The 23,726-nt window shown below is 49.1% G+C and overlaps 1 protein-coding gene across 1 annotated transcript in view; it reads right to left on the minus strand.

Annotated features, from left to right (window-relative positions):
* The window catches only part of LOC117872199 (lanosterol 14-alpha demethylase), a 34,960-nt gene extending 24,781 nt beyond the window's left edge, over positions 1 to 10,179 (minus strand). The window contains exons 1-3 of the mRNA XM_034760419.1: positions 9,927 to 10,179; positions 7,837 to 7,935; positions 3,390 to 3,566 (exon numbers count right to left, since the gene is read on the minus strand). Coding sequence (XP_034616310.1) covers positions 3,390 to 3,566; positions 7,837 to 7,935; positions 9,927 to 10,079 — 429 coding nt within the window. The 5' untranslated portion in view covers positions 10,080 to 10,179. The remainder of the gene's footprint in view (positions 1 to 3,389; positions 3,567 to 7,836; positions 7,936 to 9,926) is intronic.
* Positions 10,180 to 23,726: the final 13,547 nt, after the last annotated feature.

The following is a 23,726-nucleotide window of genomic DNA, read 5'->3' on the forward strand; positions in this document are numbered from 1 at the left end:
CATTCCACCAGAACAGAGAGAATTTATGCCTTTGTCTCCCAAAGCTCCTCCTACCCCATTCTCTGGAGAACTGAGGTAACCCAACAGATGCCCGACATGTTTTTAAAACATGAATTTAGGCTAAAAAGTATGCACTAGGTGAGGTCCTGCTCAGATTGTGGAAGCTGTTTATCTATGTCAGTGGTGTCCAGTTTGTGGTCAAGGACCGTTTAGTTAAACTGGATTTGATTAGGAAAGTGTTCCCTGAGCTGTACCCTGCAGTTTTATCTGAAGTGTTTGTATAATTCCTGTTGCTACAGGAAGAAGGTAGGGAGCACCGCCTTACCATCTGCCTCAGAAAGTTCTCCTTGTAGCCCCATGAGCAGCTCTCTAACCCAGGAGTGCACCAGACAGTTTCTATCCCTCCTGTGCTAGAGCTATTCAGCAGCTCCCCCACTGCCTGGGAGCCCCAGGGAGAGCAGGAAGGAAGTTCAAATGGGTGTGTAAGCCTAGCAGAGTGCCTAGCAAAGGATGACCCCCATACAATCCAGGGCAGAGCAGAGGGGACCTCCCCAATTCTCTGCACCAACCCAGGTTACAGCAGCATAGGCACAAGTTGCCTGAGGACACTCCAATCTGACAGAGGACCCCAAGAGATTATATGCCACCTGGGAATAGCTAGAGCACAACATACTTCACTCATTCTTCCTTCTCGCCCTGGAGACATAGGAGCTGGTGGAACAGGGAAGATTTTCTTCCCAAAAATATTGTGCCCCTTGACCTTGTTCAGGGTGAAGAGGTTGGACACCACTGATCTAGATACTTACATGGTTTTCAGTGTAGTATATGTACCTCACACGTACAAAAAACCCACCTCCCTCCCTTCTTCACCTGCAGTGGCATAAAAAGTAGCAAGCTCCTTCCTCTCCTAATTTTCATGTAGCATATGAGGAAGCTGACTCAAAGAAATGGGTTTGGCATTTAGTTCTGAAAGCACAATCAATGGTCATTCTTATATTTTGTGAGTTTAAGTTCCAAAGTCTGAGTCTAGCTCTTGTGACAGTTCTATCCATGTTAACAAGTTTCCCACTGACCAAGTTTCATAGCACTGGTGTAAGGTAGCTGTTGCTGAAAATTACGGTCTGAGTGAGAAGCAACCCCTCAAGAAGAAGGGCCTATCTTGAAAAGCAGAGTACTGGGATTATTTCCAAGCAGATGGGCTGCTGTACTCTATACCAGCTGAAGCTTTCTTATCCTGTCCTGCTTCAGGCTTTTACTGCTACTCCATATTTTGGGAATGAAGCCAGATAGAGCAAGTAATATAAAAAAACCTAAATCAATACTATGACCTAATCTGGAAATTCATGTTATTGAACTTTTAGCTAAATTATAAATGCTGGGAGGTTTTCAACTCAGGTCACTGTCACTAGTAGTGGGAAATTTTATTTTAATTTTACAAAATTACTGTACATAAAGAACAAAATACTGAAAACTGAAATCCTGGTTGGTAGCTGAACTACTGATGGAAGTGAGTTCCTGACAACATAAGCTTCTACTATATTTTCAAGAGCAAGTCTAGATTCTTCTATCATGAATGGAAACTGGCAAATGTGTGGAACTGCATTCTAGGATACACTTAAATCCTGTTCTTATTGCTTTCAGAACATGAACATTGTGCCATTAAATTATAATTAAAGCTTTTAAATCTTTTTCCACACTCAAAAGCTTCAGCAATTGAGCGTTATTATCTAGAAATAAATTCAAGTGCCATTGCAGTTTACTTTCATATTTGGAGCAACTCCTCGGCAAACCTCTTCAGGTCAACATTTGTTAGTCATTAAGTCAATATTCTGTCTATACTTCTTTCAGATTTTAACTAACCTCTATCTATCCATTCAACTCATTGCCTCTTCCCAGGGAGCCTCATAGGTTCCAAAAAACAAAGAAAAAAACCCACACAAACACTCACTTATCCTTCTCAGCCACCAAGACAACAGCTTATGGGTTTTTAAAAGTGCATCTTAGAATGGGGATACTATTGGACAGCTTGGTTGAAGAGGGGAGTTTAGCATTTAGCTCTGAATAGTGAGGTTAGCAAACACTTATTTCATCTGGCAGCAAGTTCCATGTTCTTGGTCCATTCTGAAATGAACTTGTGGGCAATCTGCAGAAGTATTCTACCTTGTTACTTTCAACATGGCAAATATACAGCCACCTATTGGTTTGATTAAAATTATTGGAGCCAGTCAGCCTTACTTTATCTGGCTCTTCAAGAATGAAAGTTTTCTGAAGGCCTCATGGTTCTAACTTTCTCTTTTCCTCCATAGCAGTTTATGTATGCCACCACTATCCCTCTCTAGAATGGGAATATGCTTCTGAAGCATGCAGCCATCCCTAGCACATTAGATAACTATCATCCTCAAACTCTCGGCTTCCACCTTGTGCAGTCCTCCATCCTCCCATAGTCAGGGAGGAAGGCCTGCTGCCTTCCTCTCCAGTCTCAGCCTCTGCAAGAATACAAGGCAAAGAGGGTAGAGGTAACAGAGAGGTGTTATGCTGCTTGCTGTCTGCTGCACTGAGGAGACTCAATACTGCCTGCTGGTGAGGGCAGAAGTGCAAGGTTTTGTAAAGAAAACCCACTAAGCACTTAGTCCCTCTCTCTAGTACCAGATCTATCAGAGTGGCTTGGGGAGGTGGTACTGCCTCACATTTGTATGTACAAATAGGCCTGGAGAAAAAAAAAAATCTCACTCTGAGGCTGGGTCTACACTACCCGCCTGAATCGGCGGGTAGAAATTGACCTCTCGGGGATCGATTTATCGCGGCACGTTGGGACGCGACAATCGATCCCCGAATCGACGCGCTTACTCCACCAGCGGAGGTGGGAGTAAGCGCTGTTGATGGGAAGCCGCGGAGGTCGATTTTGCCGCCATCCTCACAGCGGGGTAAGTTGGCTGCGATATGTCGAATTCAGCTACGCTATTCACGTAGCTGAATTTGCATATCTTAAATCGACTCCCCCCTGTAGTGTAGATGTAGCCTCAAGCTCCCATGGCAAGGAATGAGCCTAAAGGTGCTCTTAGGTTAAAAGCACTCAGAAAGTATAAGCTCAAAGGAGGAAGGAAAACTGCTAGTTTTCCACTGTGGTGGAAGGAGAAGGTCTAACCCATGAGTATTGTCCAAACCAGTAGATGGCCATATAAAAAACAATACCAGAGCCTACATGTGTTCAGTCTTTGGTTACTCTATGCCTAACAATCAAAATCAGCAACTGTGTTGGCAAACCATGCTACCAGAATTTCACTGATATTGTCAATCCCCATCATATAGGGCAAACAGTTCATGGCAACCTTGTCAGGATTTGATCTGCACCCTAGATGTTTAATTGACTTTGTACTCTAAATACATACCGGGTTAGGTACATCATAAGCAACTCCCTTGCCAAAGACTGGTGTGGTCAGTCGAGAGTATACATCCTCTGCATTCAGGTCTTCATTTTTACTGTTGAATATTAGAGCAGCAGCATCGCTACCCAGTAGGTAAGTAAACGTCTTGCCCACCATAGTGAAGCTAAACACAGGCCCATACTGAGGGGGGAAAGGACAAGTTAGTTTAAAATAATGAGAATCTGGAAAGTTAAAATTTTTTTATCCTTATATAGAACCTTTCAGATTTTAATTGCTTCAAATCTATATGCTCACAATACTACTGGAGTGCAGCCACCTCTCGGGTGGGAAAGGAGGACAGCAGCCAACTAGACAACTGATGCATAGCTTGCACTACACATCGGGGAAGAAGAGGAGAGGTCAGAGGGGAGAAGTTTGACCAAAGGAAATAAGCACACGCCCCTACTCTTACAAGAAGTGACTAAAAAAAAAAATCACTTAATGGGACATGAATACCTTAAATCAAACTTAAATCGGATTTTCCCAAATATATTTATGAGGTAATATCCAAGATTATAAATAAAGGATTTGTGTTTTTCCTGTTTACTTGGTTGCATTTTGTGTCTAATGAGTCAGTTTCCATTTTCATTTGTGCGGGGGTTTTTACACAACAGGGAAAAGACCTTCTTTAAAACAGGAATGTGTGAAACCACAGAAAGAGTAAGGGGACTTGGACGTAGAGAGGTAGAGACTTCTATGGCAGAGAGCCTGGAACCTTTGAGAACCCCCAGGATTTCCAGGCTCCTTGCTTCAGAAATCAGAAGCTAAGCCCCCACTAGAATCTGGGCTTCCAGCTCCCTGCCATGGAGACTAAGTCCTGAGAGCTCCAGTTGGATCTGCCAGGGCTTTCAGGCTCCTGGACATATAGCCTGGAAATCATGGTATAGCAAGCTGGATGTTGAAATTTTAAACCCAAATCACTTTCATGAGAATTTTTGGGTTTAACAAACCAGTACTTTCCAATAAAATACAACCAACTCTACTTTAAGGTTTTCTTTGACCAAATCCCTATGAAGTGAAGTGCATATTAAGTTTGTCCATTTCACAAGCATGAAATCAATAGTACCATGAGTCAAGCCTGTGGTTCCAGAAAGTCTAACCGTTAAGCCTTCTTCTGACATAAGTCAGATACTACGAGTACAAGATAAGTATCATTTCATATTTTCCCTGGGCTAGTAAAAATCTTGGTGCAGTTGAACACCCAATTATTCATAGTTTACAACAGACACTCAAATTCTTCAAGTAGTCAGGGTAGTGGCCTAGTCATATGCTGACCTCTTAATATGACCCAAGATTATCAGCAAGGAAGAGACTGAGAAAGAGAGCCTGAGTAGTACCAACAAATGTTAAGGTAAGTAATTCAAATAGCTCATTGGATAACGAGTGAATCCACTAGTAGGCTTCCCTCAACTATATGTACGCTTCTTTGAAATCGGGTCAAATCCACAGTTGAAATCCAGGGATGCGACTCTGTTTCAGTCATAGCCTGGGAGCATGTGGAATTCCATTGGCAAACTAATGACAGAAAGGCAAGGGACATGTCATTTGATTTGTATAAATCTACAGTATCACAATTTCAATGGTGTCATCCTCTACGGCTTGGGAGGTGGGGACTCACTGCCCCTTGCCTCTGCAGCTCCCAGTCCTCCGGTTGGTGGAAAAGTTGATAATACAGTGTCATTGGAAAAGGGAGAAATGATACCCAGCTCAACCCATGAACACAATGGTACCAAACATGACAAACCTAGAACAACTATGTAGATACATATTCGACAAAATGTTTAAAAAAAACAACATTACGACACATGGCAGACCTACACTGGTGGATGTTTTCCAAAAAGCAGACAGATAAAAATTGCCACTGATAATGGGTGCATTTATACCTGTGTAACAGTACGTACTTCTGTGTCTGCTATTGTAATTATCTTTGCACAAAGTATGTCTTGTGAGGTGTCATTTGAAAATACATAATTTGCTGGTCATTATTATCCTGGTAAAATATGTATGGCAACATTGTATGTAAAGTTATAAGATTCCACTCTATGGTGTTATTAATACATGATCCAAGTCTAGGGAGTGACCAAAAAGTTCCTCGCAGTCAAATAGCAAGCTGATGCCTTGGACCGGTGTAAACAAGGCCAATCAGCCATTACCTGTTAAGTGGCTATTCTTTGGCAGGAAAGAGGGCTTGGGTGAAAAATCTACATCTTAGCAAAGAAACAGAGTTCCCACCCACACAAACTGCCTGTCACCATGCTCCTAGCTGAAAATGCTTCTTGAAGCAGGGAGAGGACTATAAAAAATAAGGGGAGACACCCCAAGACACCTTCTCTCTCTCTTCCCATCATAGTCACGGCATCTGAAGGAAAAAGGAACCAGCATAGGTGTTTGGTCAGTAATCTGCTGAAGAATGTAGTGAGAAAACTTGCTTTGACTCTAATGTAGCTTGTTAAGTTAAGTATTAGTAAACATTTTATCTTTATTTTTCTTGTAATCATTGCTGACTTATGTCTCATTACTTGTACTCACTTAAAATCTCTTTGTAGTTAATAAACTTCTGCATATTTGTCAAAATAAAAATATAGTCATGCCAGTTTCAATTATTTTGGTAATTTATTTCAAAATGCCTGTCAGCAAGTATGTCTGTAACAATACAGACAACAAAAAATATTCCGCCAGGAGTAGAGAGTTAAAGAAACACCTATGACAACCCAGTTCCTGTTTCTCTGTTATGCTTTTATTGAGCCCCTCAGTCTGGGTGCATCATGCATGCCAGCTGAGCACATCTTGAGGGGAACTCGTTTTTTTGCCCTGCTCCCCTAAGGCTACCAAATAGAGGACACTGCCAGGGGAAGTGGGAGCTGGAGGGGGGCATACAGCTGGGGGGTGCTGGAGGAGTGGATGTCTGGCTCCTCTTAAGAGCCCAGCTGCAGGGCCAGACACCCACATCCCCTCCCGCCCAGAGTCCAGCCATGGGGCCAGACACCCACACTCCTCCCTTCCCAGAACCCAGTTGCAGGGTGCCCCCAAGCTCAGACACCTACACCCCCTCCGTCCCCAGAGCCCAGGAATACAGAGGGAGAAACAACATGATGCTGGCTTCCAGGCTTGTACAGAGTTTCCCGCATGCCTCCAGGGCATGCTGGAAACTGCAGCTGTACCCTTCACCTCCACCTCCCCCTGGCAGTGTCCTCTATTTGCAAGCTGGGGAGTGAGGCTCTCGGGGCTTCAGAGGTCCCTAGTGGCAGCCAGCAGCTCTGCAGCGCCAATTCCGCAGGAAAAAATGAAATTCTGCACAGAACATTAATTCTGCGCAGATTCTGCATTGCACAGTGATGCAGAATTCCCCCAGAAGTACTGTTTCTGAGCAACCCAGGCAGGGAAGCTACAGCAGCAGAACATTGTAAAGATCACCCCAACTAGAGGGAAGGGTGATGCAACTACCCATTAGTCTGGACTGTACCCTGGTTTGTCACAACCTGTTATTAAGAAGGCAAATTATAAAGTACTGGGATGGGATGATCGAGCTAATCCAAAACTACACTTCCCTATCGGGCATGTATGGTCTTGGTGGATGAACTGATCACACCAGTTTTGTGCAATATACCATGCGCTCCTGAATCCATCATTCAGCTAATCAAATGTTCGTGTGAAAAGACCAGATGCCTACCACTTTGCAAATGTTTGACCAGTAGCCTGTCTTGTACATAGATGTGCAAGTGCGGTGTGGATGAGGATCAATGTGACAATATGTCTAGCAATGATGCCCTACCTGGTGACAACACTGATGATGACTTTGATGAATAAATGTTTTCAGTTCTACATATCAAGGCCAACTTACCTAGAATTACCAAAGATCAATGTCTTTTTTATGTAAACAATGCATCCCTATGTCAAAGTATAATTCAAAATGTTAATTTTTAAATATTTTTTCTCAACTACATATCTATATAATTGTTCTAGGTTTATTATGTTTGGTATCATTGTGTTTTTGGAAGAAAAGGCTTTCGAATTATATCCAGCTTGACCCAATTCCAAAGACACTGCATTAACAAACTTTCCACCAACCATAGGACTTGAAGCTGGGAGCCACGGGGACAGGGGGCACCATGTCCAACCTGCCACGCCACAAAAGATGACACCATTGAAATTATGATTCTGTAGATTTTTATTAATCAAATGACATCTCCCTTACCTTTCTATCATTAACTTGCCCACAGAATGAGGTATTACTACATTATGTGCCCACACTATCAAGGTTGTATAGTATATTGAACTCTAGCAGACAACGTGTAAACATTTCATTCCAAGGAGATTCAAAATTATCCAAATAGGTTCTGGGAACACAGAAGGTAGCAGAACAAATAAAAATATCCTAGGTACATTCAACCACTCATTAGGCAAGACTCACCTTTTCATAGGCATTTTCTAAAAAGTCAATAGGACTTTTTCCAAATGCTACTGCATGTCCAAGAAAAGGGATATTAGACGAAATATAAGGTGGGTATTTCTGCAAGAGAATATTCATTTAACATTTAGATTGCTTCAAAAAAGAATTAAATACTGCATTAGGACTGCTGATTTATTTCATGATTCATTATGTGAATAATTGGATTAAACAACTCACATTGGCCGAGAATGTATATGGATAAATAATCATAACATTACTCATGTTATGGTACCCACAGCTTTGGATAAGAGATTATTATTAACCAAAGATAGGAAAGATTCAAATAAATACTTCTGGAGACTGGTTAATGAGACTAGAATAGAAAGATACGGTAAATGGAAAGATATGAAGAATGTTGGATAATAGATAAGGCTGCAATGAGGCTCTATTTTAGGGAGAATGAAAGGCCATTTGGGAGTGGTGACAGTCAAGGGCCTGGATGAGGGCTGGACTCAGCCATTGGTATCAGCTATTTCTTTTTTATCATTCAAAAGGATTTGGGGTCATGGCTGACATCCCAGCCATCATGTAAAACGCTTCCCTGTGGCTTTTTGACATGCACACAGAGTTATCTCACTGCCAAGTCCCTATCCTAGGAGGGGAGGGAAGGCTGCAGCATCATCTCCCACCTACGCGCAGCCAGTGGCCTATGCTTGCTACTGCCATGCTGGTGCCTTGACATTTATTTATTGACAAAATTTGCAGAATTTTAAAATATTGTGCACAGAATTTAATTTTTTGGTGCTGAAATCCCTAAGGAATATGGGGTGCTGGGCAGTGGGGGGGGGACTGTGAGAGGGGCACTGGGCAGGGGTCTGTGGGTGGGAGATTGCTGGGCATAGGGATCTATGGTGGAGATCTCTGGGTGAGGGGCCACGGGGCATGGGGGTTGCTGGACATAAGGGGGTACTGGGCAGGGGATTGGTGTGGCAGATCACACTGGCAGGGCTGGGGTTGGGGGCACAGGTAGGCGAGAAGTGCAGGAGCTAGGGTGAAAGCAGCACTGTGCAGAGGTTGGGGGTGAAGGTGGCACAATTAAGATGTTCTTAATAAAGTGCACGTGGCAAGTTTTCCAGTACTGTAAGCTTATGTTTGTGTTGCTAAGAGAAAGTCAGGCATAGGGGGCGCTAGTTTAATAATACTGCGTAGAGCCCCATAAATCCTAAGGACGGCCATGCACTAAGTGCATTTTAAAAAGCTTGTTCCAAAAAGTCAATCCTACTTGGAGGCAAAGAAACCTTTCTTCTGTGCACTAGGTAGGGCAGTGCCTCCATCCAATGGAACTGTTCCAGAGGGTGTGCAGCTTGTCACTCTCTGGAAACAAAGCTCAATACAATACTCCTTCACAAATCCTCACCCATACACAGAAGCAGCGCCAGGGGTTTTGGTGCCCTAGGCGGGGGTCCTTCCGCGCTCCTGGTCTTCAGGGCACTTCGGCGGCGGGTCCCAGAGCAAGTGAAGGACCCGCCGCAGAACTGCCGCCAAAGACCTGGAGCGCGGAAGGACCCCCCGCTGCAGAATTGCCGCTGAGGGCAGCAAAATGCCACCCCCCCCCAAATCCTGGTGCCCTAGGCAACTGCCTAGGTCGCCTAAATGGAAGCGCCGGCCCTGCCCATACAGTCAGGCTCTGTCAGCTCTTCCCTGGGGGCAGCTCTCTGCCCAGAAGGGGCACACATAGGTTTCTCCAGCCAGAAGGAGTTAAGTGCATCCTTGCGACCCGAGGCTTTGGGCTCCAAGGTGGACCCAGGCACCCCAGGGTTAGGTGGGGCGGAGGACGCTGAGGGCAGCAGGTTCTTCTCAGATACCCCCTTAACGCTGCGCATCCCCTTCCGAGCAAGGTAACGGGCGTCCTCTTCCTTTGCCCCCCAGTGCTCAGCCTGCTGCTGGGTGCCCCCCTCCCGTCCCCACTCCGGCTCTGGGGCAGCGGCCCCTCCCACAGCCGAGGGGTCCCCACGACCACATAAAGCCTCTGCCCACCACACCACACCCATCCCGGCCCCGCCATCTCAGCCCCCACCCTACCGGCCCCTCTCCTCCCCCGCGGGACCTACCCCCTCGCCGGGCCGGGGCTGGCGCCGGAAACCCAGCTGCAGCAGGTAGCCCAGGCTCAGCACGAAGGCAGAGGCAACTAGCACCATGGAGAGGGGGCTGCCCATGGCCACCCGCTCCAGCACGAACCCGCCGACATCCAGCAGGCGCAGCATCTCGCCTCAGTTGCAGGGTGAGCGATTACACGTAACGGGAGCACCAACCGCTCTACTGCGCCTGCAAGAGCTGCCCCGGCGCCTCGCCTCCCAGCCCGGAGGGGACAGCTAGTCCCGCCTCCACGCGCTGGGCTGATCTCTGCCCATCGTGTTCCGAACCAATCGGCGTCCGAGCGCCACAGGGCGACCGCGCGGGCGGGCGGGGCGGGGAAGTGCTCGTGACAGCGGGCGGGGACGGTGCTTAGCGTGTGGGGCGGGTGGTGGGGTCGACAGGGAGCAGCCGCCGGTGTAGCCCCACAAAGTGCTCCCCTCCCCTTTTGCTGCTGGGAGCGGTTTCTGCCACGCAGGGTAGCAGTTTGGTAAACCCTCCCGGTCTGCTTCCTCTGGGGGGGGGGGGATGGTTGCAAAACGGGAGGGATGGGGTTGTGGTGGAAAACACTCCCGGTCTGCTTCCTCTGGGGGGATGGTTGCAAAACGGGAGGGATGGGGTTGTGGTGGAAAACACTCACAGTCTGCTTCCTCCTGGCTAATGTGCCAAATTGATCTGTTGCATGATTGAGGCATACTGTTTTACTTTTTTGTGTGTGAATCCGTGAAAAGGGAGGTAAGGTTTGGGGGAACGGAGCATGCCCCCGAGCCCAAGGTGAGACACAGTGGCCCCTTTTCATTTTTTCCACTGGCTTCTCCTTGCTTAGTTCCAATGACTGGGCTGCTCATGCACCTGTCACTGGTCCAGGGATGGTTGCAAAACGGGAGGGATGGGGTTTGTGGTCGAAAACACTCCCAATCTGCTTCCTCTGGGGGATGGTTGCACAACGGGAGGGATGGGGTTGTGGTGGAAAACACTCCCGGTCTGCTTCCTCTGGGGAGATGGTTGCAAAACGGGAGGGATGGGGTTGTGGTGGAAAACACTCCCGGTCTGCTTCCTCTGGGGGGGATGGTTGCAAAACGGGAGGGATGGGGTTGTGGTGGAAAACACTCCCGGTCTGCTTCCTCTGCTCAGACCCTGACAGCCCCCCCGCTGCGATTTGCCCCCCTTAATCCTTTTAAACCCCCCCAAAGAGGAGGCAGCAAATCGTTAGCAGAAGTAAGGGCAGAGAGAGGGCAGAGAGAGGGCAGTGGCTACAACGAAGGTTACTGGGCATGCTCAGTTCGACTGAGCATGCTCAGTACACCCAAAGTAGCAAAACGGGAGCGGGAGCATTTTGTGGGGCTACACCGGCTGCTTCGCCAGGCAGTGTGGGATCCCCAGCGTCCCTCTGAACGCTCCGGGCCAGCTCCGGGTCTGGTGTAAACGATATCAATGGAGTTATACCCGATTACACCGGCTGACCCATAATCTCCATTTCCTGAGTAAAGTGCCTCTTCTGGGCATTGGCAGCCCCCTGTGGCATGTTGGCCTCCTGCTGGTCTCTGGGACGAGGCGTCTCCTCCTGCACTCACCCCATTCGGAGGGAGAGACAGCCCCACCTGCAGAGACAGCTGTCACTAGCGAGCGTTGCATCCTGGTCGGATGAGTGTCACAGTGTCTGGGATGAATGTCACAGTGCTGTTGCTCTCTGACCAGGGCCAGATTAATGCAGGGGCTTTAGGAGCTGCAGCCAGGGCCTCGGGCTAAGGGGGCCCTGCAAAAATAAATCCATAATTATATACAATTCAGTGGTCACCAACCCGTCGATCGCACTCAACTGGTTGATCCTGGAGCCTCTGCCAGACTATCGTGATCTCCGGGACACTAAAAGTCCAGCGGCACAGAAGGGCTCAGGCAGGTTGCCTGCATTCCATGGCCTCACGCCACTCCCAGAAGAGGCCGGCTGCTGGCACGTCTCTGCGGCCCCTGGGGGTGGCGGGAGGCAGCTCCATGTGCTGCCCCTGTCCCCAGCACTGTCCCTGCAGCTCTCATGGGCCGGGAACCAATGCAGCTGCGGGGGCGGCTCTTGCGGGCTCAAGCAGCGCACAGAGACGCTGTCCCCCTCCCCCCAGGGGTATAGGCATCGACTCCATCGGTGCTCCAGGGCTGGAGCACCCACGGGGAAAAATTAGTGGGTGCTCTGCACCCACCAGCAGCCAACCTCCCCTCACCCCCTGCCCCACCTCCTCCTCCTCTCCTGAGTGCGCCACGTCCCTGCTCCTCCACCTATCTCCCAGCATTTCCCACCCAGCCACCACCAAACACTTGTTTGGCAGTGTTAGCACGCTCCGGGGTGGTGGGGAGGAGCAGGAGCGTGGCACACTCAGGGGAGGAGGTGGGGCCGGGGTGGGGATTTGGGGAAGGAGTTGGAATATTGGCAGAGAGGGGGCCGAGTTGGGGCGGGAACTTTGGGAAAGGGGTTGGAATGGGGGCAGGGAAGGGGTGGAAAGAGGCAGGGCAGGGACGGGGCCTCATAGAAGGGGTGGAGTGGGGGCGGGGCCGGGGCAGAGGGGAGGTCGAGCACCCACGTGAAAGAGGGGAAATTGGTGCCTATGGCCAGGGGCGCGCAGAGATGTGACAGCAGCCAGCCACTTCCGGGAGCAGTGTGGGGCCATGACATGCAGGCAGGCAGCCCGCCTGTGGTGAGCGCCTCCCAGCCAAAGCCTGCACCTCACACCACCTCCTGAGCCCCAACCACCTGCACCAAGTCAGAATCCCCTCCTGCACCAAACTCCCTCCCAGAAAGAAACGAATATAACAGCTGTTCTAAGGTAAGAAGTAGGCTATTTTGAATTAACAACTATATTCTACATGTTTTATGACTAAAATGTAACCACAGAATGGCTTTTTGTTAATTAAAAGGCAAGTTTAGTATAGTGTTAATAGCCTCGATGCCATAATTGTGATCATTTTGTTTTAAATTAGGAAAAAGACTTGTATAAGGGGCCCCACAAAATCTAATAGCCCCAGGCCCACAGGAGAGTTAATCCGGCCCTGTCTCTGACAGTGTCTCCTGCCATGCTCCATGGAGGAGGATTTACTGGAGTCAGGGATACATTTATGCCCCATAGGCAGCTTGCTGGACTGCAGATTAATTTTCTGGAAGAGGACATTGGGGAGGGTCACAAGACAAAGAACCATGCTCTCCACAGACTGTAGGAATGCAAGAGATTGGGGTATGTTTGCAGTGTTGATGTAGCCATGTTGGGCGCAGAATATTAGTGAGAAAGTGGATAAGAACATAAAAATGGCCCTACTGGGTCAGACCAGAGGTCCATCTAGCCCAATATCCTGTCTTCCGACAGTGGCCAGTGCTAGGTGCCCTAGAGGGAATGAACAGAACAGGTAATCATCAAGTGAACCATCCCCTGTCACTCATTCCCAGCTTCTGGCAAACAGAGGCTAGGGACACCATTCCTGCCCATCCTGGCTAATAGCCATTGATGGACCTATCTTCCATGAATGTATCTAGTTCTTTTTTGAACCCTGTTATTGTCTTGGCCTTCACAACATCCTCTGGCAAAGAGTTCCACAGGTTGACTGCATTGTGTGAAGAAATACTTCCTTTTATTTGTTTTAAAACTGCTGCCTGTTAAGTTCATTTGGTGACCCCTAGTTCTTGTGTTATGAGAAGTAGTAAACAACACTTCCTTATCTACTTTCTCTACACCAGTCATGATTTTATAGACCTCAATCATATCTCCCCTTAGCCGTCCCTTTTCCAAGCTGAAAAGTCCCAGTCTTATTAATCTCTCCTCATACAGAAGCCATTCCATACCCCTAATCATTTTTGTTGCCCTTTTCTGAACCTTCCAATTCCAATATATATTTTCTGAGATGGGGCAACCACATCTACACACAGTATTCAAGATGTGGGAAAACCATGGATTTATATAGAGGCAACATGATATTTTCTGTCCTATTATCTATCCCTTTCTTAATTATTCCCAGCATTCTGTTTGCTTTTTTGACTGCCGCTGCAAATTGAGGGGACGTGTTCAGAGAACTGTCCACAATGACTCCAAGATCTTTTTCTTGAGTGGTAACAGCTAATTTAGACCCCAACATTTTATATGTATAGTTGGGATTATGCTTTCCAATGTGCATTATTTTGCATTTATCAACATTAAATTTCATCTGCCATTTTGTTGCCTGGTCACCCAGTTTTGAGAGATCCTTTTGTAGCATTTCGCAGTCTGCCTGGGTCTTAACTATCCTTAGTAATTTTATATCATCTGCAAATTTTGCCACCTCTGTCACCCCTTCCTCTAACCAGGGATGCCCTTTACACTGCATTGCTGTTGTTGCTTCCATGCACGGACTGCTCACAAACAGCCTCAAACATGCAAGTCACTTCCAGCTATGTCTGTTTGCACTTGCAACAAGCCAGTCACACCCAGGCTTTTACGAACCTGAAATATATATTGCAGGGTGACACCAGCACACTCCCAGTCCCAGATTTTTCCCCAGAAATGTGTCTTATACTGCCCAGCCTTCTCCTGGGCAATATAAGCTCATATAAAGTCTATCATTTTATTAATAGAAAAGTTATGTGTTCTGCAGTAACAGGGCCAGGTTCTTGGACTGGCAAACCAGTCTCTCTATCACCTGGGGAGTAAGTAACCAATAATCCTTCCACAGCCCGCCAGATAAGTAACAGAAGACTAGACAGAATGATATATTTCAAAATCAAAACTTGGGTTTATTGAGGGAATGTTAACAATATAAGGGATGGGGTGGAAAAGCAGATAAACAGTAAAACAACTTTGTGGTTGTCCCAGAATGGGCCTGAAGCCCGGTCCCCAAACGATCCTTGGCAAATACAAAGTAAAACCCTAAAACTCTAAAACTGTACTTGTAGGTCTCCTCTGGACCTTAGTGAGATGAACAGATTAACTGGATACGAACACAGCTGCTGATGGTAACTAACTGTCTGTCCTTTTGCTGCTAGGGTGCATTGGAGCCTGGACTTGCAACTGCCTTCCAGCAGCTGCTGTGGACAGAAGGAAAACAGGACCTTTACAGCTGGAACTAGGAACCAATGATATAGGCAAGTCACTGGAACCAGGAACCGGTAAGTAGACTCAGATGTTAGATGTCTAGATAAATGATATGGATCAGGTGGTCGGTGAAGGAATACTGTGACACCCGCGCAAAGTGACAGTTACTGGCTGCCTCTCTGATGGACAGCCCAACGGACAGGGTGCACAGTCCTTTTACAGCCTCTGTGGCGTGAACGTTCCAATTCCAACTGGTTTGAGCCAGTCACCTCAGAGGCAGTCTCTGCTTCCCGCCTGTAGTCTCTTGGGGAGAATGGCCCCTCCCCCTCCATGTCTGTGGGCGGCCAATACGCCTCACTACATATCTAGGAGGTTTCCTGGCGTGGGGAATCAGCGGGATGATGGGAGATGTGAGCGTGGGTCTGTGATCAGGGCTGAACGACAAATACAGTTTTTGTCCCAGCCCCTGGGACAGGGCGGGGCAGTAGAGAGTCTGAGGGCTCAGGCCTGCACTCAGGCTAAGCCGCAAAACAGTCGGGCCTTCTAGCTCTGGTGGAGAGCCGACAAGCGCAGCTTCTTGCCTCAGAGAGGGGGAGACTGCCACACACGGGTTGGGGTGGCAGGGGGGGGACACAGGCCCACCCACTGCACTGTGTCCTGGCCCAGGTCCCTAGCAGTGGCAGAGAGGTCTGCCACTGGGTCAGTGGGGATCCTGACCGCAACACACTGACTCACTCGCTGGCAGCATTGCAGCCAGATAGAGGTCTGCTACCCCTGGGCCACTTCGGACCCCCTTCAGGGCAAACCTGGCTCTGTAGAGGGTCATCCGGGAAGAGGGCCTCTGCCAGGGCTGGCAGCTCCTCCATGTTCGGGTCTGTAAATGACCCTGGTGGTCCTGGCCAGTCCTCAGCTTCCTCGGGGTCTGCGGCAGCCTCCAGGCTCAGGAGCTCGCAGGAGGTGTCTGGCTCCTCCGGCAGCTGGGCCCCAACTGAGTTCTCCAGTATGCCTTTTGTACTTCCTGTCCCACCCACGATGTCCGGCAGGAGGGTTCAGCATGGCGTAGCTCTGCCCACCAGGGTTCAGTGAGGGGCCCCTCCCCCTCTGGGTCTGTGGGCAGCCAATCCGCCTCACTACGCACACACACACACGCACACTCACACCCCTACCCCTAAAGTCCAGCTCCCGGTCTTTGGTGGTTGGCCACCCTGAGCTGGAAACTCGCAGACGAATAAACCTTTTTTCCAAAGGTATCCAGTCTACATTCGTCTTTGTCTTTTGGTGTGGGCACAGGCTGGCCATTCTGCTCACGGTGGTGGACCGACTCTACCACCAAGGAGTTCAGAACTGGGTGGGTGTATAGGTACTCATGACCCCTTGTGGGGACGAAGTACTTCCTCTTGGCCTTTTTGGAAATAGGCCCAAGAGAGGCCGGGGTCTGCCAGAGGCCAGTGCTAATGTTGGCTACTCCCTGATGGAATGGGAGGGCCACATGCCCCGGTTCCAAGGAGGCGAGGACATTGAACAGGGTATCGGAGGGCTCCTCCATCTCCTCGGCCCGGAGCTCAAGGTTTGCTGCTACCCTCCTAAGCAGCTCCTGGTGCGCTTTGAAGTCCTCTTGGGAAGAGGGAGGCAGCACCGCAACTGAATTAACCTGCGCCAAAGAGGTGGATGGTGCGGTGTCTTCAGCCACCGACGGCATTGTGGGCTCGACGTCCGGGTCCGGAGCCGGTGCCGGCGGTTCAGCGCCCACGGTCTGATCCCGGTGCCAGGGAGGTGACGCAGGGCGGCCCTGAGAAGTTCCCGCCATGGAGCGAGGTTCCGGATGCGCAGGTGCCTGAGGCCACAGGGCCCACTGGCTCCATTGTCCTTGCCAGGGAACGGCCTGGAAATGAGACTCATCGGGCACCGGTAGGGCTGGTTGCTCCTGCAGCCCGGGGAGAGACGGCTGTGCACCGATGCCAAAGTCCGGGAGGAGTGCACGGTGCCGTAAGAGTGACTGGAGCGGTCTCTATCATGATGGCTCCTACCCCGAGACTTCGACCTGGAGGAAGTCGAGAGATAGATGTCTGAGAAGCTGTCTCTGGACTCCCTGCAGCGCCTGTGGCCACAGCGCCTTGGTGCCAGGGACTCTCTGCACACAGCCCGAGCATGGCCTCTGTGATGGCGGGTGCTTGAGTATGAGCATCGGTGCCGACGGCGTCATGACCTGTTCCTCTCGGACTGGCTGGAGGAGGAACGGCGCCACCTCTTGTCACCTCCTCGACGGCGTCCAAGAGCAGAGGAGTGGGATCCGCTCACCGAAGAGCCAGGACGCGGAGTCGACATTCGTCGCGGGGCTCTGCTCAGCACCTCAACCCGGGAAGGTACCTCGACCTCCAACACCTCCGGGGAGGGCTGATGGGCACCCAAGGGCAGCTTCCCACGGGACCGGGGGCCCGACTGAGGTGGTGCTCCCGGCACCGGAAGCGCTAGGATATCATGCGCGGCTTGAGCTGCCTCTGGCGTCGAAGGCATGCGTACCTCAGGCGAGGCTCGTGCGGACGGGACCGGACTACTCCGCTCAGCGCGAGTCAGAGGTCTATGTCCCGATGGGGATCGTGGGCTGCCCAACTCGGGTCTGGCCTTACCCCTCTCCTTGTCTCGGCACTGCTGAGTCTTCCCTTGCTTCTTAGCAGGGGAGCGGTGCCGGCTTGTTGACGGCGCTTCGCTGCGCACCGAGGACGCGGTACCGGGTGTGGAATCAGGACAGCGCACCGGAGGCGCTTCGCTACGCGCCGAAGATGAAGTGCCTGGTGCGGGGTCGGCTCGACGCGCCGGTGTCGGGGCCAATGCCGACTCCATTAGGAGAGCCCAGAGTCGGATCTCACGCTCCTTCTTTGTTCGCGCTTGAAGGAGCGGCAAATTTTACACTTCTCACTAACGTGAGCCTCGCCCAGACAGCGAAGACACTCAGTGTGTGGATCGCTTCTGGGCATGCCCCGAGCCAGGCACTTGCGAAAGAAAGTTCAGCAAGAAAAGTTAGTGAAACTGGATACTATTAAGCTATAATGCTGCAGCTAAGGCTGGAGCACAAAGTTCTGACTACCTTCACTGGCGGCAAGAAGGAACTGAGGGTGGGGGGAGCACGCAGTCCCCTTTATGACACAATATACCGGCGCCACTCCAGGGGTTGCAGCGGTGCTCCCCCACTACGGATGCTGCTAAGGGAAAAACTTCCGGCACCGGTGCACGTGGTGAGCACGCACACCTATAGTGGAATACACCTGAGCAATCACTTGAAGAAGAAGTGAAATTAGTCCCTTGATCAGTGAGGAGTTCCCGGGGAAGCCCCACGCGGGCAAAGACCTTCATCATTTCTGCTGCGATGGTGTATGCACTGGTGTTTCGTGATGGAATAGCTTCAGGGAAGTGGGTTGCATAGTCCATTAGGACAAGGATATGATGGAACCCAGCCTTGCTCTTTGGGAGGGGTCCCACCCAGGTCCATGGTGACTCGCTCAAAGGGAACACCTACCACAGGCAAAGGGATCCAGGGTGCTTTTGGCATCCCTGGGCCAGCAGCCAACTGGCATTTGGGGCATGAGCGGCAATAGTCTCTTACCTCCCAGTGGACTCCTGGCCAGTAGAAGTGTGATAGGACCAGGGCCAGCGTCTTTTCTTGCCCCAAATGGCCAGCTGCAGGGATGTTGTGAGCGAGCTTCAAAATGCCTTTCTGATGACACTGGGGAACGACCAGCTGGGTCCAAACCTCCTGGGTTTGTGGGTCTTGTTCCACCCGGTAGAGGTGATCTGCTACAAGTTTGAATCAGGGCCATTGCGCTGCTCTTTGGGTGTCCGTCACAGCCCCGTTAATGCGGGCCACCTGGTCATAGGTATGACCGACTGTAGGGTCATCCCATTGGTCTTGAGGGAAATAGGATATGGGGGTTGTCGAGGGGCCTTCCCCTGGGGGATCTGGAGGCAGAGCCGGGATCCCGGACTGGTCGGGGTCTTCTCCTTCCGGACTCCCCTCCTCATTTCCAAGGGATCTCCCTTCTTCAGTCTCGGTATCCCCATCTCCAGCGGGGTCTCCCTCTAGGGCCTCCTGGGTAGGAGGTACTCCGAGGCTGGCCTCCTGTAGCAAGTCACTAAAGCCCGGCCAGTCTTGGCGGGTTGACGGGATAGGCGAGAGTGGGGGCCAACCACACTGTCATTTCCTCCATCACATTTCAATTTAAACACATTGGATTAGCTAAAACAATAAAATAGGTTTATTATTAACTACAAAGAGAGGGATTTTAAGTGAACACAAATAATGAGACATAAAAATCAGAATTGGTTACAAGAAAAATAAAAGTAAAACACAACTTATGCCTAACTTAAATTAGGGTAAATTCAAAGCAAGGTCTCTCTCACCACGTATTTTAGCAGTTCTGCTGGCTGAACTTCTTTCAGTCAGGATCCCACCTGCGCAGTCCAACGCTGCTTCTTTTGTTCTTCAGGAGTCATGAATGCCATGGTCAGAGAGAAAGGGAGGAATCCTTTTGGGGGTCTTTCCCTCCTTTTTATAGTCAGTCCTCCCCCTCCTTTGAGAAACATCTCCAGCTGGGATCAGGGCAACAGGCAGACTGTGTGGATGGGAACTCCGTGCTGCTTCTTTGCTAAGATGTAGATTTTTTGCCTATGTCCCTCTTCCTGCCAATGAATAGTTACTTAGTAGGTGATGGCCCATTTGAACATGTTTATACCTGGCTGAGACATCAGCTTCCTCTTTGTCTCTGAGGAACTGGTTTGGAATATGTTTCAGTAACACCATACAGTGGAATCCCTTAAAACTTTATATACAATGTTGCCATACATATTTTACCAGGCCAATAATGATCAGCAAATTATGAGTTTTCAAATGATACCTCACAGGGCATACTTTGTACAAATATTATTATAATAAGGTGCAAGGGGTGAATACAGGTGTAAAGTCGGTCACAACAGTTTTCAAATTACATCAGACTTATTAAAAAACAAACATAACATAAGAACATAAGAACGGCCGTACCGGGTCAGACCAAAGGTCCATCTAGCCCAGTAACCTACCAACAGTGTACCACCTGCAGATGGATGACCTATTAGAAAGGTTCAGTCAGACACTCATGAGGATGCTCAAGAACGTCATTGCCCAAGATCCACCACACCTGGACCAGCTACTCTAAGACTTACTCTTTGCCATCAGAGAGGTACCCCAAGCCTCAACAGTGTTTTCACCCTTCGAATTGCTATATGGACGACAACCAAGGGTCATGACCAAAAGGCAAGTACGTGCCTTCCTAGACTTAGCTGACTATTACTGCTGATTCATAACTCATTTCACAACCATAGCAGGCCAGCTAACTGGCCTGATAAAGGATACTGCCCCAAGATGGATGCTGTGGACAGCCACCTGCGAAAGTCCCTTTCAAAACTCAAGACCATACTCTTCAGATACCCAACTGTATAGCCCAAACTTTGAAAATTAATTTGTATTACAAATGGACACATTGGAGGTAGGACTAGCGGCAGTCCTTTCTTGAAAAGTAAATGGAGAACACCACCCAATAATATATATCTGCCAGAAACTCCTTCTCTGTGAGAAAATGTACCCAGTGATAGAAAAAGAGTGAAATTTGTCCCTTGGTCTGTCAGGACATGGGAAACCCTACCCTTGCAGACAAAGCCAGAACCAAGTCATGGTTGTGACTGTCTTCAGTAAAGTCAAAAGATTTTAAAATATGCTCTGCTTGCTTCCCCATAGCATAAATTCTAGATGATACCTGTATATCTACAGTTTCTTGGTGCAGCTTTGCAGCAATGCAAAATCTTGCTTCCAGTCTCTCCACTGGGAAGGTCTGTCAAAGCTGAAGTTTTCTCAGGAATTGAAGAGTGGCATATTGATGAGATCCTGCAACCTTTGTTGCTTTGTTCCTTCTGTTTGCAAGCTTTGTTGCTGTTTTGCAGTTTCTCTTCTTAGTTTCCTCCTTACATCATGTTATATTCTTCTGTACCAGATATGGACTGGTTACAGAGCTTGCCTATACACACCAGATGTGTTTTATCATAAGATCCTTTAATGCTCCGCCAGGTATGGCTGAGGTTTGTTTAAATAAGGTATTTTATACACAGTGCCACCTAGTGGCTGAACAGTATAATACAGTTTAGCATTCTATTGCATCCACAACCAAAGAAGATGAATGGAGCCAAGCATGCCTCCTCACGGAAACTGTGGATGCCAGTGCTTTGATGGAAAAGTCAAGCATCACACAATTCTCTGAGGGCATGTTTTGCCATGTTCTGCCCTTCTGTCAGAACATTAGCCAGTCTTCTTTTATCATCTGGCATATCTTGAACAAAAAATATCCTTTCCCACAGGTGGAATTGGTAATAAGCCATCACTACCTGGTAATCAGCCACTTTAATTCCCAGAGAAGAGGGCAAGAAAACTTTTCTCCCAAGTGCATCAATTTTCCTCCCCTCTCTATCAGTAGGAGTAGAGTGAACTTGGCCAGACCTAAACCTGTTACTGCTAGCAGCCAGCGCCAGACAATTTGGTGCAGGATGTTTATGAAAGTAAGATTACCTACATGTAGTATCTGGTACAGTTTGTCTCCTTTCTTGGAAATTGGTCAACTCCTGCTTCCTGGCAGCCTAACAGTCTTGGCAGGCTTGAAGAGACCATCCAAAACAGGGAGAGATCTCCTATTCATGGAGGTAGCCCCAAGAATGTGTAATACTGGATGGGAGGTTTCCTCCACAACCATCAAAGGTAAGTTTAATGTGGCTACCAACAAGGTCATGAAATTGCAAAGCATCCTCAGAAGGGGAGGATGCAGAAGCCTCACGCATGTGCTCATCAGGTGACAAATCTGGCTCAAAGTCAGTATCCATTTGTTCCTGCTCAAAAAGAGGAGCTATCTCATCCTCTTTTTCAGAAACAGTATCAGTTACTGCCATCTGAGCTACGGACAGATCTAGAAGAACTGGATCTGTAGAATGTTAAACCACCAGATCCTTATCAGATGAAACTTCACCTATCCATCTATAAGGATAATGATCCAAAGGTTGTTGTGGAGAAATCTAATAAGGCCATGAAGACCAGGGATGCCAGTGCCTCCAGTAGCTGGAATCTGGAAACGTACCCATAGGAGGAGGAGCAAAAGGATAAGGAGACATAACCCAGGCTGAATCAAGTCTCTTGATTCTTCCTGTAGCAAGGCCATGGGATATCCCACAGCCCCGCAGAGGGACGAGCCTCCCCTAGCACCAACACGGAGCCGGTGTATCCTGCCCCCCAGAGGTCACGGCGCAGGACAGGAAGTATAAAAGCCCAACTGCAGAGCTCACTTGAAAGACAGCCGCCGGAGAGGCCAGATGCCTGTGGCCTAGCTCCGAGTTGGGAGACGCTGGCAGGCTGCAGCCAACCCCGAGGAGCAGCCGAGCCTACCCCTGGCCAGCTACCCCGAGGAGCAGCCAAGCCTATCCCTGGCCAGTTACCCGGAGGAACTGATGGTGCTGGAAACCTCCGAAGACACTGCCCTAACCCAGGTACCTTACGAGGGGGAGTCTGGAAGTAACCCGGGGGCAGCCAGCCCTGGTCTGGCTGCAGCACTGCCAGAACCAATGTCAGTGTGTTGCGATCAGGATCCCCCACTGACACAGCAGCAAGCCTTCTGCCGCTGCTAGGGCCCCAGGCTGGGACGCAGTGGAGTGGGTGGGCCTGCGTCCCCCCGCCACACCGCTCACGGGTGGCTGTCTCCCCCTCGCACCAAATGCTCAGAACCAGGAGCCTATGTTAGGGGGCTTATTCCTTCACTCTCTCACTTCCCTGGTCCTTCTCACATGAACAGAAAGCAACAATACCTGAAGTCCAAAGGCACAAACAATTCGATGTTTATTGGGGTGAACTTTCAGCAAGCATAATTCCAGTTTCCTTCCTCACTGTCCCCCTTCCCAGCCCTGACACCACAGAGCCTTGCCTGTCTCCCTGTTCCTGTTCCCATTCCCTGTTCCCAGTCCCCCCCCGTTAGCGAAACATGATTTCAGTTCCCCCACCCCCATTCCCCCCTTACTTCCTGATTGACTGCATACTATACAGTAAAACTTGAGTTCTGCTTAGCTATACCTTAACCAATCATTTTACTGAAATTTAACTAACCAATCCTAACATACTGTAACATGGTTATTTAACCAATTATATCCCACCACCTTAATTGGTTTACACCCAACAAAATTAATTATACAGCAGACAGAAACAATCACAGAACCAGATAGAGATTATACAGACAAACAATAGGGAAGTGGAGACTACAGTGAGAGAACAATACAGAAATGAGGATTTCACATCCCAGCTATTGATAAGTGAGTTCTTGCCAGACAGGATGCTATTAAACTAAGTTTTCTTTTACATTTTCTAGGCTCTTCCCTTTCTCTGGAGGTGATTGGAATACAATCCTATCCTGATATTCCTAACAGCCCAGTAGCACCTTATTTCAATGTGACTAGTTTCAGGGCCGGTGCAAGGATATTTTGTACGCTAGGCGAAACTTCCACCTTGTGCACCCCCCACCCCAAATAAATCACATACATTATACACAATACACGGTCACAGAGTAACATGTTATAATTTATGCAGGCATAACACAGCAGCAGGGCTTAAAACTCAGACAGGGCCACCCAGAGGATTCAGGGTGCCTGGGGTAAAGCAATTTTGGGGGGGCCCTTCCATAATAA

This window comes from Trachemys scripta, chromosome 2 (genome assembly GCF_013100865.1).
Source record: "Trachemys scripta elegans isolate TJP31775 chromosome 2, CAS_Tse_1.0, whole genome shotgun sequence".
In the NCBI taxonomy this organism is placed as follows: Eukaryota; Metazoa; Chordata; order Testudines; family Emydidae; genus Trachemys; species Trachemys scripta.